At 39.1% G+C, this 14,221-nt stretch overlaps 1 protein-coding gene across 1 annotated transcript in view; it reads right to left on the reverse strand.

The window, feature by feature from the left end:
- The window catches only part of FRAS1 (Fraser extracellular matrix complex subunit 1), a 426,196-nt gene that overhangs the window by 40,683 nt on the left and 371,292 nt on the right, over positions 1-14,221 (reverse strand). The window contains exons 56-59 of the mRNA XM_058722162.1: positions 13,281-13,625; positions 11,557-11,717; positions 10,841-10,988; positions 3,871-4,076 (exon numbers count right to left, since the gene is read on the reverse strand). Coding sequence (XP_058578145.1) covers positions 3,871-4,076; positions 10,841-10,988; positions 11,557-11,717; positions 13,281-13,625 — 860 coding nt within the window. The remainder of the gene's footprint in view (positions 1-3,870; positions 4,077-10,840; positions 10,989-11,556; positions 11,718-13,280; positions 13,626-14,221) is intronic.

A 14,221-nucleotide genomic window follows, 5' to 3' on the forward strand; every position in this document is an offset into this window, starting at 1 on the left:
TGCACCTGAAGGAAATTTGTGCAGAGCAAACCAATGAGTATGTACGTGTTATGAAAGGTATATTTCTGATAATGGGGGTTTAACATATATGTATTAGGCTTCCTGGAGAGCAAAACAATGGTCCTTTCCCTTGGCAAAAACAGAACAGTTTTTTATTTTACTTTTTTTAATGTTTATATTTATTTTTGAGACAGAGAGAGACAGAGCATGAGTGGGGGAGGGGCACAGAGAGAGGGAGACACAGAATCTGAAGCAGGCTCCAGGCTCTGTCCAAGCTGTTAGCACAGAGCCCAATGTGGGGCTTGAAGTCATCAACGGTGAGATCATGACTTGAGCCGAAGTTGGACGCTCAACCGACTAAGCCACCCAGGCGTCCCCGGAATAGTTTTATAAGGAACTCAGAAAGACTTCTTGTTAGGTTGCAGATACCTTTCAATGCTGCAGAACTCTCAAATGGGTTGCCAAATGGTATCTCATCTGAAAACTGTTTAGTCCTGAAAGTCTGAGAATACAATCTAAATCCCTGCACGGTTGGTAGGAATGCAAACTGGTGCATCTGCTCTGGAAAATAGTGTGGAGGTTCATCAAAAAATTAAAAATAGAACTATCCTATGTTCCAGCAATAGCACTGCTAGGAATTTACCCAAGGGATACAGGAGTGCTGATGCATAGGGGCACATGTACCCCAATGTTTATAGCAGCACTTTCAACAATAGCCAAATTATGGAAAGAGCCTAAATTTCCATCAACTGATGAATGGATAAAGAAGATGTGGTTTATATATACAATGGAATACTACTTGGCAATGAGAAGAATCAAATCTGGCCATTTGCAGCAATGTGGATGGAACTGGAGGGTATTATGCTGACTGAAATAAATCAGGCAGAGACCATATGTTTTCACTCTTGTGTGGATCCTGAGAAACTTAACAGAAGACTATGGGGGAGAGGAAGGGGGGGGGAGTTACAGAGAGGGAGGGAGGCAAACCATAAGAGACTCTTTTTTTTTTTTTTTAATTAATTAATTAATTAATTTATTTTTAATATATGAAATTTACTGTCAAATTGGTTTCCATACAACACTCAGTGCTATAAGAGACTCTTAAATACTGAGAACAAACTGAAGGTTTATGAGGGGTGGGAGGGAGAGGGGAAAGTGGGTGACGGGCACTGAGGAGGGCAACTGTTGGGATGAGCACTGGGTGTTGTATGGAAACAAATTGGACAAATTATATTTAATTAAAAAAAAAAAGAAAAAAACCCTTGTTTGGCAGAAAGAAATCAAGTGTTTTCCACACTGAATATACTCTATTGAGGAATGTATTCTTAAGAAAACAGAAAATAATGCCAAAACATTTTAGATGATGCAGTAGCTTCAATAGTAGAGTCATGTGATATGAAGTGGGATTACTTTTACTTGAACTATATTAAATCCACTCCACTGCTGTATTGCAAAGGATCTGTGGGTAAAAAGAAGTTTCACTCTCATACTTCTGAGGTCACACTAAATGGAAGAACATTCTGTGAACATTTATAGGTAGCTTGCTAAACTGATGTTAAGCCCCTGAAGAAGTTCCTTTTCTTCTTGATAGAAAGCATAAATTTTGTAGTGACTCTTTAGGATATCTTTTTAAAAAGGACATTATCATGAAGGACAAGTTTCAGAGACAAATTGCTTAGCAAGCCAGAGAAAATGAAGATTCCAAAGTGTGCTTATGAATAATGATAGATTGTCATGTGAGTAACATATAGATGATTAGACTGTATTTTCTTAATAATTTTATTAAATTATAAAATTTCTCTTGGATAGGCAGAGAATTCTCTTTTGAACTTAAAACAAATACAGACATGTAGACTCAAAGCTGAAGATTGTATCTGCAGTATTTGTGTGTGTGTTTAAACACATGTTTCAACCTGCCACCAGTAAAATCCCCCCACCCCCCAAATATAACTAAGACAGGTTTCTATGAGTCATGAATCTATAAAAGACCAAGAGTCTCAGAGAAGGAAGATATCAGTTTTTTTGTTTTTTGTTTTTTTGGTAGTAAAGATGAACAGAGGAAGAATCTGCAGTGACTTGGGATGGGTAAGATCATCTAATACTAAACTTCAAAAAGACTAATCATAAGGCAAAAATTTGGTATGTTTGACTATACCAAAATTGAAGACTTATGTTCAACTAAGAACCCTGTGATCAAAGGTAATAGATAAGTGACAGAATGGAAAAATATGTTTACAATATTTAAAATGTCTACAACTGGCAAGGAATTAATGTTTATAATATATAACAAAGACTGCAAATCAGTAAGAAAAAGACAGCAATACAATAATAAGGAACAAAGCACAAACGTATTTACATAAGAGGAGACCCAAGAAGCTACCAAGCATATAAATTGGTAGTAACTGGAGGAATGCAAATTAAAATGACATTTAACTTTATACATGTTAGATTAGCAAAAAGTTAAAAAGATGAGTAATGCTAGGTGTTGGAGAGGTTGTAGGATTACAGCAACCTTCATGCTACTGATAGTGACTTTCTGGAAGGTATCCTGACACTATTTTTTCAAATTAAGCACATACATGGCCTATGGCCCAGCAATTTTGCTGCTGAGTGTATATCCAAAGGAATTGCTACTCAGGGCTATAAGTGGACATGTATGAGGATATGCATTGCAGCATTATTTGTGGTAGCTGAGTGTTAGGAGGTGGCTGGGTGCTATCTCTGAGGTTCCTCACAGTCTATTGTTGAGAGGGGATGGTTAAAATGTACTAAATGCACATTGTTAAATATTATTCACTAGCTCAGCAACAGGTTAGATGTGTACATAAGTGATGTGGACATATATTAAAACATATTACTGAGTAAACACAGTAAAAGTTTGAAAAGGATAAAACATAGTAGCAGTTTTATAAATTAAAAATTATGCATATAAAATAAGAATTTTTAAAGAACAAATATAAATTAAGAGGTACACATTAAACACAACAGATTGATGAGTTCTAAGGCGGAAAATGGAAGTTCTAAGGCTGGAGAATAGGCATAAAACAAATAAACAAAATAAGAGATGGGCCTTGAAATGACTAATGAAGGGGAACAAATGACTCAATCATTTGAAATTGATATCCAAAAATGGGGAAATGTGATTCTCATTCAATATACACTTTGACATATACTGAGGTTGCAGGCTTTGATTCTTTTTTTTTTTTTTTTTTTAAGTTTTATTTATTTTGGGAGAGACAGAGACAGAGACAGTGAGCACGAGTCGGGGAGGGTAGAGAGAGAAGGAAAGAGAGAATCCCAAGCAGGCTGTCAGTGTAGAGCCCACCCACTGAGCCATCCAGGCTCCCCTGATTCTAATGCAGCCATATTTACTGACGGGAGTTTCTCAGGAGTTTCTATGCCCATGTGCATATACATTGCTAAGAAAAGAACACTCCACTGACTCGAACCTGCTCAGTGTCTGCTTATTTGGTCCTATACTATTGGTTCTATACCAGAATGTATGTTGCCCTGAGACAGGGGTCCAGGTATTAAAGAACTGTCTCTTCCTCCTCTAGATGACATTGGTGGTGTGTTCATCTCATGTAGTTGCAAATTCCGAGGGACCTCATTCATTTGATTTTGCCAAATTCCAAAACAGTTATATATCATTTAAATTCCTAGTTCAACCAATGATATATGTATTTATTTGGTTGTAAGTAGGATACAAAGAAGACAGCCACATAGGACAGATGATAGTATTACAAAAGGTATCAACCAGTAGAAGAATTCATAGGATGATCAGAATTTGTCAAACTGACTTCATTATGGACAAATAAAGGCATCAAGTAAAAAGAGAATCTGATCTTTCAGTATCATGAATCCACTTACTTTCTCCCCTTTCAGAAATGTAATCCGTGAAGAGTCTGCATTTCTTCTCTCCTCAAAGTCCTCCATGACCTGAGCAGAATGGCTCTGGGTATAGCACCTCACTGAGGACTCATAACTCAGGTCTCCACTCCGAATGATGGGCACCTGCAGGACACCCTCCTTCTCCTTCACCAGGAGCAAATCCTTGGCAAACTGCATGCTGGGTACTGGGGGAGCAGAAGGAAAGATGGAGGCATCATTAGTAAGAGGCAAAGGGAAGGTGGCCATAGCTCTCAGCAGCCCTCAGTAGCTCTCAGCAGCCACTTGGCAGGAAAGGTCTATGAACGGCCATCACAGGCTGGCAAATCAGAGACGGTAAGCCAATTTCAAGGCATGGTTGCTCTCAAGACAAGGGAACTGCTTCCACTGTTGAGTATGCTTCCAATGAAATAGAATCAATCAATTCTGCATCTGTTTTCTCTCAGATGCAGGGTGCAGCCCCCATCTCAAATGCAGATGAGTAATGCAAGTAGAGAAATGAGCCAGGTATAAGAAAACTTTTGGATTGAGACTTGAGTATGCAAAAGGTTTGTTTTCCTTCTGAGGCTACAAAAAGGAAAGGAGCAGCACAAGCCTCATGATAAATGGCCACTCACATCGGTCCTGGGACAGGGAAACAGTAGGGAAGAGTGGGGACATTGGTAAAGAGGAAAGTTCAGGCCTTTTTAAAGGGGGTCACCCCTCAGCTCCAGTCTTTTGTTGGCAGATATCTTATTTTCAGATGAAGCCAGAAATCTGGATTTGTATGTTGTATCTCCTAAACTTTTTTAAAAAAAGCAATCAGTTACAATAGTAAAAAGAAATTCCATATAGGCCAACCTCTTTGGACCAAACAAAAGACATCCACATGCTGAATTTGGCCAGTGGGGCCCCAGTCTGTGATTACTGCTATAAAATCACCTTTTCTTTTATAGCTCACTTTTATGGTCTCATTTGACTTAGGAAAGGACCAGGGCGAAATTGTGGTTAAAAACACGGGCTCTACAGTAAACAGGCCTGAATTTCCACCCCAGTCCTGCCACCTATTAGCTGTATGATATAGAGTAATTTACTTAGATTTTATGAGTTTTTTAAATATATATAAATTGGAAATATTGCTATCCAACTTATAGAATTGTTGGAAGGACCAAATTTAATGAAATAATGTATGCATGGTGCTCAACAGAGTATCTGGCGCATCACAGGTATTCAAATTTGGTAGGAATTATTATATTATGATTTGTATTGCCCCCAACTCCAAGTTTCTCAATAAGAAGAACCATTTTTTTCTCTCCTTACTTTCTACAATGGCTACAATAATGCTCCACGTTAAGACATGTCCTGTTCTGAGACTCACATCTTGTTGATTGCTGGCTATTTATTTCTTAATGAACAATACAGAGAGGTAGTCCCTCCAGTCACATGTCAGAGTCACCTGTGGCAGAAGCTGACCCTAAAACTGTAGACTGCTATTTCCTTGCTGTGTCTTGCATATGCCTTGCCACACCTGAAAGGAAGGAACCGAGAGGTGAGGACCCAGCATTCTGCAAGTCAATATGTAAAGAGCTCTGTTTGCCTCTAACTTGCCCGCTGCTCAGAACTGTTGGCACTAGCAAAAACAAAGCAAACTCCTTACTTAAGCTAAACCTAACAGTTGCCACTTACTACCAAAGAAAAACCCAGAAGATACTTCTTAAAAGAACAGTTCACCTAAAGGAAAAGTAACAACTTTGGCATTAGGACCCAAATATTAACCATTTAGGGTTCTGTCGTCCAATAAAACAGTCTGTGCTGTTAAAAGGTGAGTGGCAAAGATGACCTAGCATAGAAGGACAAGAAAGAAACTTGTTGGCAGGTAAAAAGCAACACAAGCAGGAAAGCTTTTCTGCCCATGACAGATTATCTAAAGCTTTGGGTTGATTTTTCTTGCAGGCCCAAAAGGCATCAAGCCAGATGAGAGTTCAGTCTCTCATGGTAATGTTTGGGTTTTGTCATGTATTCATTAACCCAAAATTCTTCTTGAGCTGTGAAAGACTCCTTTTTTTTCCTCCTTAACAAGATATTAAACTGAATTCACTCCTTCCCCTATCTGGAAAAAGGAGAGAGAGAGAGAGAGAGAGAGAGAGAGAGAGAGAGAGAGAGAGAAAGAGAAGGGAAGTAGGTGAATATTTCTCACGATCACTGGCCTGCCAGGAATGGTCTCTGCCTTTATGGAGCCCCTAGTCTGGTTGGAGACTGAGGCAAGAGACAATGGAAAGACAATAAGGTGGGTTGGGCAATAGATTTGTTTACAAGGGTTATGGCATACAAAGGAAAGGCCCAGCCCAAGTCAGGCACTATGTTAAGGGCTTCCATACATGTGGAATCTTCTTAACACCCCAACTATAAGCAGCAACACTGTTCTCAGGAAGTAGGAGCACTATTCTCATTTATGCCTGAATGCAGATTCCTTCTCCTTCCACACCATAAAATGGTGATCCATGAAATGGTGATTCCTTGTGGAGGTTCAAAGGCTTGCACTAGGTATAGTGCATTTACTGTCAGCACATGCATCGTACACAGCCCAGTCTGTAGTTATCTCATTACTGGTGTTACAGTCTTGTGTCCTGAAATAAACTGTGGGACTCTGCTCCCTGCTCTGCTGTAATCCATACAGTGCTGGGCACCAGTCTTTGACTGCAAAATATGCGCTAAATGCTATTATTCAATAATCTTCTTAGTAACTCACAAAGTAGGTGCAAATGTCACATCCTGAAATTTGAGGGCCTCTTTATGGGCAACGCTTAGATTGGAGATTTAGGAGAAATCCTGCTTCCTATTCTCTTGAGTTAGAGTAGGTAGGATATCGTGCATACACAGGGGTGTGATAAGATTGCAGCTACAAGGCCTTTCATGTCTTGCTCAGCATTCCTCTGGTCCATACTAAAGTCTAACTCCAGGTGCCAGAGCAGAAGAAGAAAGTGAAAATAGGAAAATGTTCTGAGATGAGCTACTTAGATGCTTTATGACCCCGAGATCACCCTGTGGAAAAAGATGAAAGACCGAAGATCACTTTGGAAGGCTGAAAGTTGACATTATAAGAATACTGAGTGACATCAAGCATCTAAAACTGCAATGTGAAAAAGTTAGCATGGCAGGGTATAAAATCAGAAGACTGGACTTGGATAGAACAGACCTAGGTTTTAACTCTGGCCCTATCACCTCCTCTCCATGTGACCCTAGGCAAATTATTCAACCTGTTTCATAAATTGAAGAGCTTATAAAGATTAGAGAGAAGGTAAGAGCTTTCTACCTTAATGTGCACATGGAGGAAACAACAAAAGTTAGCAATTCCTAGAAAGAAGGATAGCCAATAGATATAACCATTGAACACTACAATGGGTTACTGAAATAGCTTTGGGGATTTCTTTTTCTGGGATAAATTCTTGACTAAATATAGTTTGTTGTAGCCTGCCTGAAAGATGAGAAATATTTTAACATAAGCATTTTCTAAGTTTGCAACCCTAATGTTCATCAATAAAGCATGAAGAAAAATCCAAATGGAAATGTTTTCTGTTGATCTAGGGCAATGAGTCTTGTATGTGTTACTGGAGTCCCACTGGCAAGTATGATAAATTACAGATGTGTCAGGAAGAAAAGAAATTAACATGTAATAAAATCTATGTGCCAGGTACAATGGTAGATATTTTCACATACTTTCTAATTTAATCCTTATAATAACCTTATTAGGTAGGTATTTTCATTATTTATAGATTAACAAAATTAGGCTCAGTAACCTTATGTTGCTAATCTAAGGCCAAAAATTTAAAATAGTGGTAGGGCTGGAATTATATTTTAGGTCTTCTGATTTTGCATTCCCTTTCCACTCCATCAGAAGGAAATTAAATACCTTTCATGTATAAGCATTAGAAGCCTTTTCAAGAACAAAAAGGATAACTGAATGTCCTTCTTCTTTTTAGTGAATGAAGAAAAAAAAAACATATCCCACAGATTCTACTATTGCACCAAATAGGACTAATTTGTATAGCGCAAAAAGTATGAACTTGAAGCCAAAAACTTGGCCCCTCTTTGTATGAGATTTTGGGTGTTTACTCCCTTGATTCTAGTCTCCTTATCTATAAAATGGAAGCAAGTATAAAACCATGAGATTATGAGCAAATGAGAAAACTCTCGTACATCACTCTGTAAATTCTCAGGTAACATGAAATATAAAATAGTATAATTGTTATAATCTTGTTCATAGTTATGAAGTTACTATTTTATGAATCACAACCCTAAATGTAAAACTTAAAACTAAAAAAATTCCAGAAGAAAACCCAGGAAAAAAAAATCTTTGTAAGCCTGGGTCAAGCAAAGATTTCTTAGATACAATATTAAAAGCATAATCCATAATAAAATTATTGGTCAATGGGACTATTTCAAAATGAAAAACTATTGCCTTTTGAAAGAACAAAAAACAAGCAACAGATTGGGAGAAAATATTTGCAAAACACAAATATTTGTCCAGAATTTATAAGAATGTAATAACAGGGGGAAAAACAACTCAATTAAAAATGGGGAAAATATATGAATAATACTTTACTAAAGAAGATATATAGATGGTATGTAAACACCTGAAAAGATCTCAGTGTCATTAGGGAAATGACTTTCAAAACCATGAGACACCATTATCCATCTACTAGGATAACTAAAAAGAACTCGCAGAAACCTAAAAACACCAGATGTTGGCGAGGGTGTGGAGCAACCAGAATTTTCATACACTGTTGGTGGTAATGCAAAATAGTCATAAGCATTTTGGAAACCAGGGTGGCAGTTTCTTAACATACAATCAAACAACCCCACTCCCAAGTACTTACTCCAGAGAAATAAAAATGTATAGTCACACAAAAAGCTATATGCAAACTTTCATAGTCATTCCAGTCATAACTGCCAAAACCTGGAAACAACTCAATTGTCATTCAACAGATGACTGGATAAACAGGTGACTGGATAAACAGGTGATTGGATAAACAGGTGAATGGCTGAACAAATTGTAGTACATCTATATATTTGGAAACTACTCCACAACGAAGGAAATGAACTACTTATATATGTAACAACATGGATGGTTTTCAAAGGCAATATTCCAATGAAAGAAACCAGACACAAGATGCTATATTACATGATTCCAATTATATGACATTCTGGAAATGGCAAAACTGTATAGGCGAGAAACCATCAGTGGTTGCCAGGGCTCAAGATGGGGAAGAGGTTGGCTACAAAGGGGCATGAGATAATTCTATAGGGTATTGAAACTGTTCCACATTTTTATTGTGGTGGTGGCCATGCCACTGTGTGCATCTGTCAAAATGCATAGAACGATACACTAAAGAGGATAAATTTTAATTTATAAGTTAGATCTCAACAAACCTAGGTACAAAATAAGATATAATTTTGGACATTTTCATTATATACATATTGTGTGTATTATATGTATGCATATGTTTTATAGATATTTCTCTTGAAGGTACACACAACAACAACAACAACAACAACAACAACAAAACAACAAAAAAAACTGGTTAAAATGGTTGTCTCTAAGGAGAACAACCAGAGGGTTGGGAGACAGGGGTAGAAGGTAGACTTAATTTTCATAGTATACCTTTATTGTCATTTTTTAAACTGTATAAATAAATAAATAATTTAAAAATAACTGAAAGCATTAAGGATCACCCTGCTGGCTTCCTGTTCCTTTTTCGGTGACTTTTCACTCACTGAAAGAGTTTAATTATGGGCTCTATTGTCAACTACGGAGATGCTAATGAGGATCCTCCTGAGTTAGGTAGAAAGTTTGACCAGATCTTCTTTTCCAACTCCGGCATCTGACAATTTTTTTTTTAATGTTTATTTATTTATTTTTGAGTGAGAGAAAGAGAGAATGCACGTGCACACCAGTGGAGGAGGGGCAGAGACAGAGGGAGACACAGAATCTGAAGCAGGCTCCCGGCTCTGAGCTGTCAGCACAGAGTCCATGAGCCATGAGATCGTGATCTGAGCCGAAGTCGGCCACTTAACCAACTTAGCCACCCAGATACCCCTAGCATCTGATGATTCTAAATTTCATCAATGCTTCCCAAGAAATAACTGTCCTTTCCTGGTCATCATTCTGTTACTTAGGTTAGCTCTTCAGTGGAGACTGATATTTTATTCATATACTTGTGTCTATTCATTCTTGTACATCATCCACAGGACTGCCAGTGTCAGTTTCCTCCAAAAAAAACCACACCACTTCTCCACTTAGAAGCACTCCTCTCTGCTTACAAATTCCTTAGGCTGCAACATAAGACTTTTTTGAACTGGACTCCAACCTGTCTTTCCATTTCATTTCCTTCATTTCATTTCATTCATCTCCAGCCAGGCTTAAAGCAAAAGTAAGCATCTGCTTTCCAAGTATCCGTCTTTCAAATTTTTATACCTTATATACACTATATCTGTCCATTTGACAAAACTTTATGTTATTACCCATTAGATAAACCCCTAATGCACCCTAAGACTGTTTAAACATCATGTCTTTTGTGATATCTGCGATTCTTCTACACATATTTGCTGTTCAGTCCCCTCTGTTCCCATAGTACTGGATTTATAGCATTAGTAGGTCATTTATATAAAATATTCTAATTTTTCTGTTTAAGGGTATGATTCCCCCAACTAGACACTAAGCTTCTTGAGGACAAGGCCCAAGTCTTATACATCTTTTTGTGCCTAGCACAGTACTAGAAGCATGAATGTTTATTTCTCCTCCATAATTCTATGTAAAAGAGTGTGTATACATGTGCTCACACACACAAACACACACACACACACGATTTATTTCTTGAATGAAACGTGGATGAGTTCTAATGTCATATACTTGGAAGATAAGGAAAAATAGAAATGTAGTCTGAGCCACCACCTGGCATCTCTAATATCTTACCATCCTGGAATGTGTCATTAATTGCAATGACAGCCTGGAAGGGTTTGGTCAGTTCGGCCCCTTGTGCTGAGCTGAGAAAAACCACAAATGTCTCCAGTCCTTCAATTACTGGATACTGAGTGTCATCCAAGATAGTCAAGGTGCAATACTAGAAGAAAAATCATGATGTTAACTAGACTTACTGTGGTGATAATTTTGTAATATACACAAACACTGAATCATTATGCTGTTCACCTGAAATTAATAGGTTATATGTCAGTTCTATCTCATTTTTAGAAATAACATAAATATAAAAAGAAGAAAAATCAAAGCAAACCTTATAGAATGTCCAACACACAATACCCATCTGCCTTTGGGGGAGTAGGACAAAGGTGATAACTTGCTTTCTCTGGTGGTCTTATAGTAAGGTTTTTTAATTCATAAAATTATAATCTCTTTATTAAAAACTCTAGGTGTTTTGTCTCTAGATATTATCACCAAACAAGTGTAGTTCCTATCCTTTATCTGTGGTGCTGGATATTAGATGCTGACAATGTCACTTGGAGAGTTTATAGAAGATCGCTCTGCATTCGCTCTCTTGTTTGCATGTTTGTGCTTGTGAATAAAGGGAAGACAGTAATATTGTAAGTGGGGCTCAGAGCCCTCCAGAGAGTTTGGACGGCAGAATAGAGACAACGTTAACAGATCCATCTGGGCCTGGACTGCTCTGTGCTCACCTGTTCAGTGACACCTGGCCCAAACTCCACCTTCCTAGAGCTGGGAACATAGTCAACTCCTGGAGTGGCAGAAGCTGGGTCTGAGGGCCGTGTTGCACACCAGACAGATGTGAAGGTAGAAAGGTCAGTCCCATGACGGATAACTGGAATTTTCACTGTACCTAGTGGAGACCCAGAGGTGTCAGTGGTCAGTCTTAGGGCAGAAGTTAGTGGGTTTTCGGAACAGTGTTCTCCCTCACAGTAGGAGCAGCTTTATCCTGTAAGCTTGTCTAATCCAACTTCAGTGATGCCCCTGTGCTCCCTCTGAGGAAGGCTGAGAAGTGTCACCAGCCATGGTTTTACTGACACTAAGATCAAGGGAAGACATGGAGGAGGGCCTCACGGAGGTGGTACTGGAGAGACAGCCCCTAGGGAAAAGTGTTTTGTGGCTTCATGAAAGAGACTGTTCACAGGAGAAAAACAAAGTGGAGAGGGTCCATCAAAAAACATCTGAAGCCTATTCTGGGAGAAGAAACTCAGAGAGTAGGGCCTCAGGGATGAGTTGGAAAATAGTCAATTAAGAAAGAACCAGCTAGGGGACTCTATGGGGCCTGAAGCTGAATGTTTCTAATTAAATGTTCCTAACTGGGTTGATTTCCCTATTTTATCTCAGTGGTGCACACATCATTACTTAAACCATATGTGCTATTGTTTATCTTAGGAATGCAGCTCATCTTGTGGTCCACTGTAACATCACACTTCATAGTGTCCTAACGATGCACAGGTAGATTTTTAGCTATTTTCACAGTCGAGGTTAGAGAAAAGCTACATGAAAATCCCATCAAATCATATTTTCTGGCCAATAAGCTGTGAGGTTGACAAGTAGTCATCGCTGAGTATTTGGCATATAGGAAAGAAAACATGGTACAGGAAACGTCTACGTTCTAATCACAGCTCTGCCATATTAATTACTGATCTCTGAAGCTTTATTTCACCTCTCTGAGCTGCCATTTGCTCTTCTATTTAATGTTCTCTTTTCTACAGAAGGTTAAATGAGAATGCATGGAATGCAGATGACATGGTGCCTGGCATTCAGTAAGTGCTCAAAAATATGAGTTCCCACTATCCCTCAGAATATCACCTTCAAAGAAGTGAATGGCCTTGACCAGGTGGCTCAGATCAGTGGATGCTCAGCACAGCTGCTGCCCCTTCTGGTAATATGTCTGCTAGCAGCATGCAGAGGACTTTGAGACCCTTGTGGCGCCAAAAGAGGGAAAGGTGCCTGGGTGGAAGAAATACGCCCACTGATTGCTTAGGGGTATTATATGAAGGAGAAAGTTTCATTTGTTAAGACACTGAAACTTTGGAATTTATTTGTTCTGGCAGCTAGCAGTATGCTAAATAACTTACTCCCGTCCCCACCAGATCACATTCTTGCCTTCATAAGCCGAAGTGCTTAGTACCATGCCCTCCCTCCGGACCACAGGCATCAGCCAATGAAGCCCTATGCCAGATACCTCCCTGTCATCAGTAACCAGGGCAAGAAAAGTGGAAGGGATTCTCTATCCTTCACTACCTTCCTTTCTTGGTCTTAATGCATAATATTACATGTCTCAGACCGACAAGGGTGTCACTGAGGAATGGCATTCTCAAATGCCTTAAGAACATTCTCAAAACTAAGCGGGAATTGTTCAAGAAAGAGATAAGGAAATGGGTAATGGAACCCCAGAGATGCTCTCTATTACCTGCATCCTCGCTGACAGTGAAAGCCGTGTTGCCCAGGGACACAGTGGAGGCATCATTGGGACCACTAATGAGCACCTTGGCCGACGCTACCCTTCCGATGCGGGCATTGTCAGAAGCATCTGCCAGGGCAATCTCAAACTCTTCTTCCTCTTCATACTCACTGTCATCAATGAGCATGACATCACAGGTGGACATGGTGACACCAGGCCCGAATATCACACGACTGTCAGCAGACATCCCTCTAGATTTAAAATCAGAGCCCGATTCTAGAGCATAGAGGCTACTTCCCATAGCTGACTTAGGGATTGTGTAGCAAATTGCAGATACGATGCTGCTTGAATCCCCTGAAATACAAATGGTAAGAAAACCAAAGCATTTGAATGAGCACTTCTCAAATTCTAAAATTGCTGATAATTTGGTAAGCTTGGTTCCCTCTGACACATTCCATCATTATTTCTGTTCAAACTCTGACATGAAACCTTCCTGCACTGCAGTTTCTTAAGCCTGTGGTATAAACCACTTGAGGATTTAATATACCCCAGATACTTCGCCAAACAACTTAAAATGGATTTCCTATTCCGTGAATTTTGTGCTCTGTTAATTCACAAGACTCATTGCCCACCATCTAAGACCACAGCGGGTAGAAAGATAAGAGACATATTTGGTACTTTAAGTAGCAAAGTAATTGTGTCCCGAAGGTAGTGATCTGAGCACAGTTCACCGCCTTTCTGAATAAACTTCTGCACTTTAATTCTCAGGGAGAAATTGGCTTGTTTAAAAAAAGAAAAACAAAACAAAATAAAACCTGCCTCTCTGTACAAATGACTTTGCTTATTAGTGCTGCCACGTCCCTGGAAGACAGCCTGTTCTGGGCCTGGCTTGCTGGCCCAGAGCAATCAATGGGGCTTACTTGTTTTCCAAGTGGCATCACGAAGGGTTT

The sequence above is a fragment of the Neofelis nebulosa genome, chromosome 3 (assembly GCF_028018385.1).
Source record: "Neofelis nebulosa isolate mNeoNeb1 chromosome 3, mNeoNeb1.pri, whole genome shotgun sequence".
NCBI classification, from domain to species: Eukaryota; Metazoa; Chordata; class Mammalia; order Carnivora; family Felidae; genus Neofelis; species Neofelis nebulosa.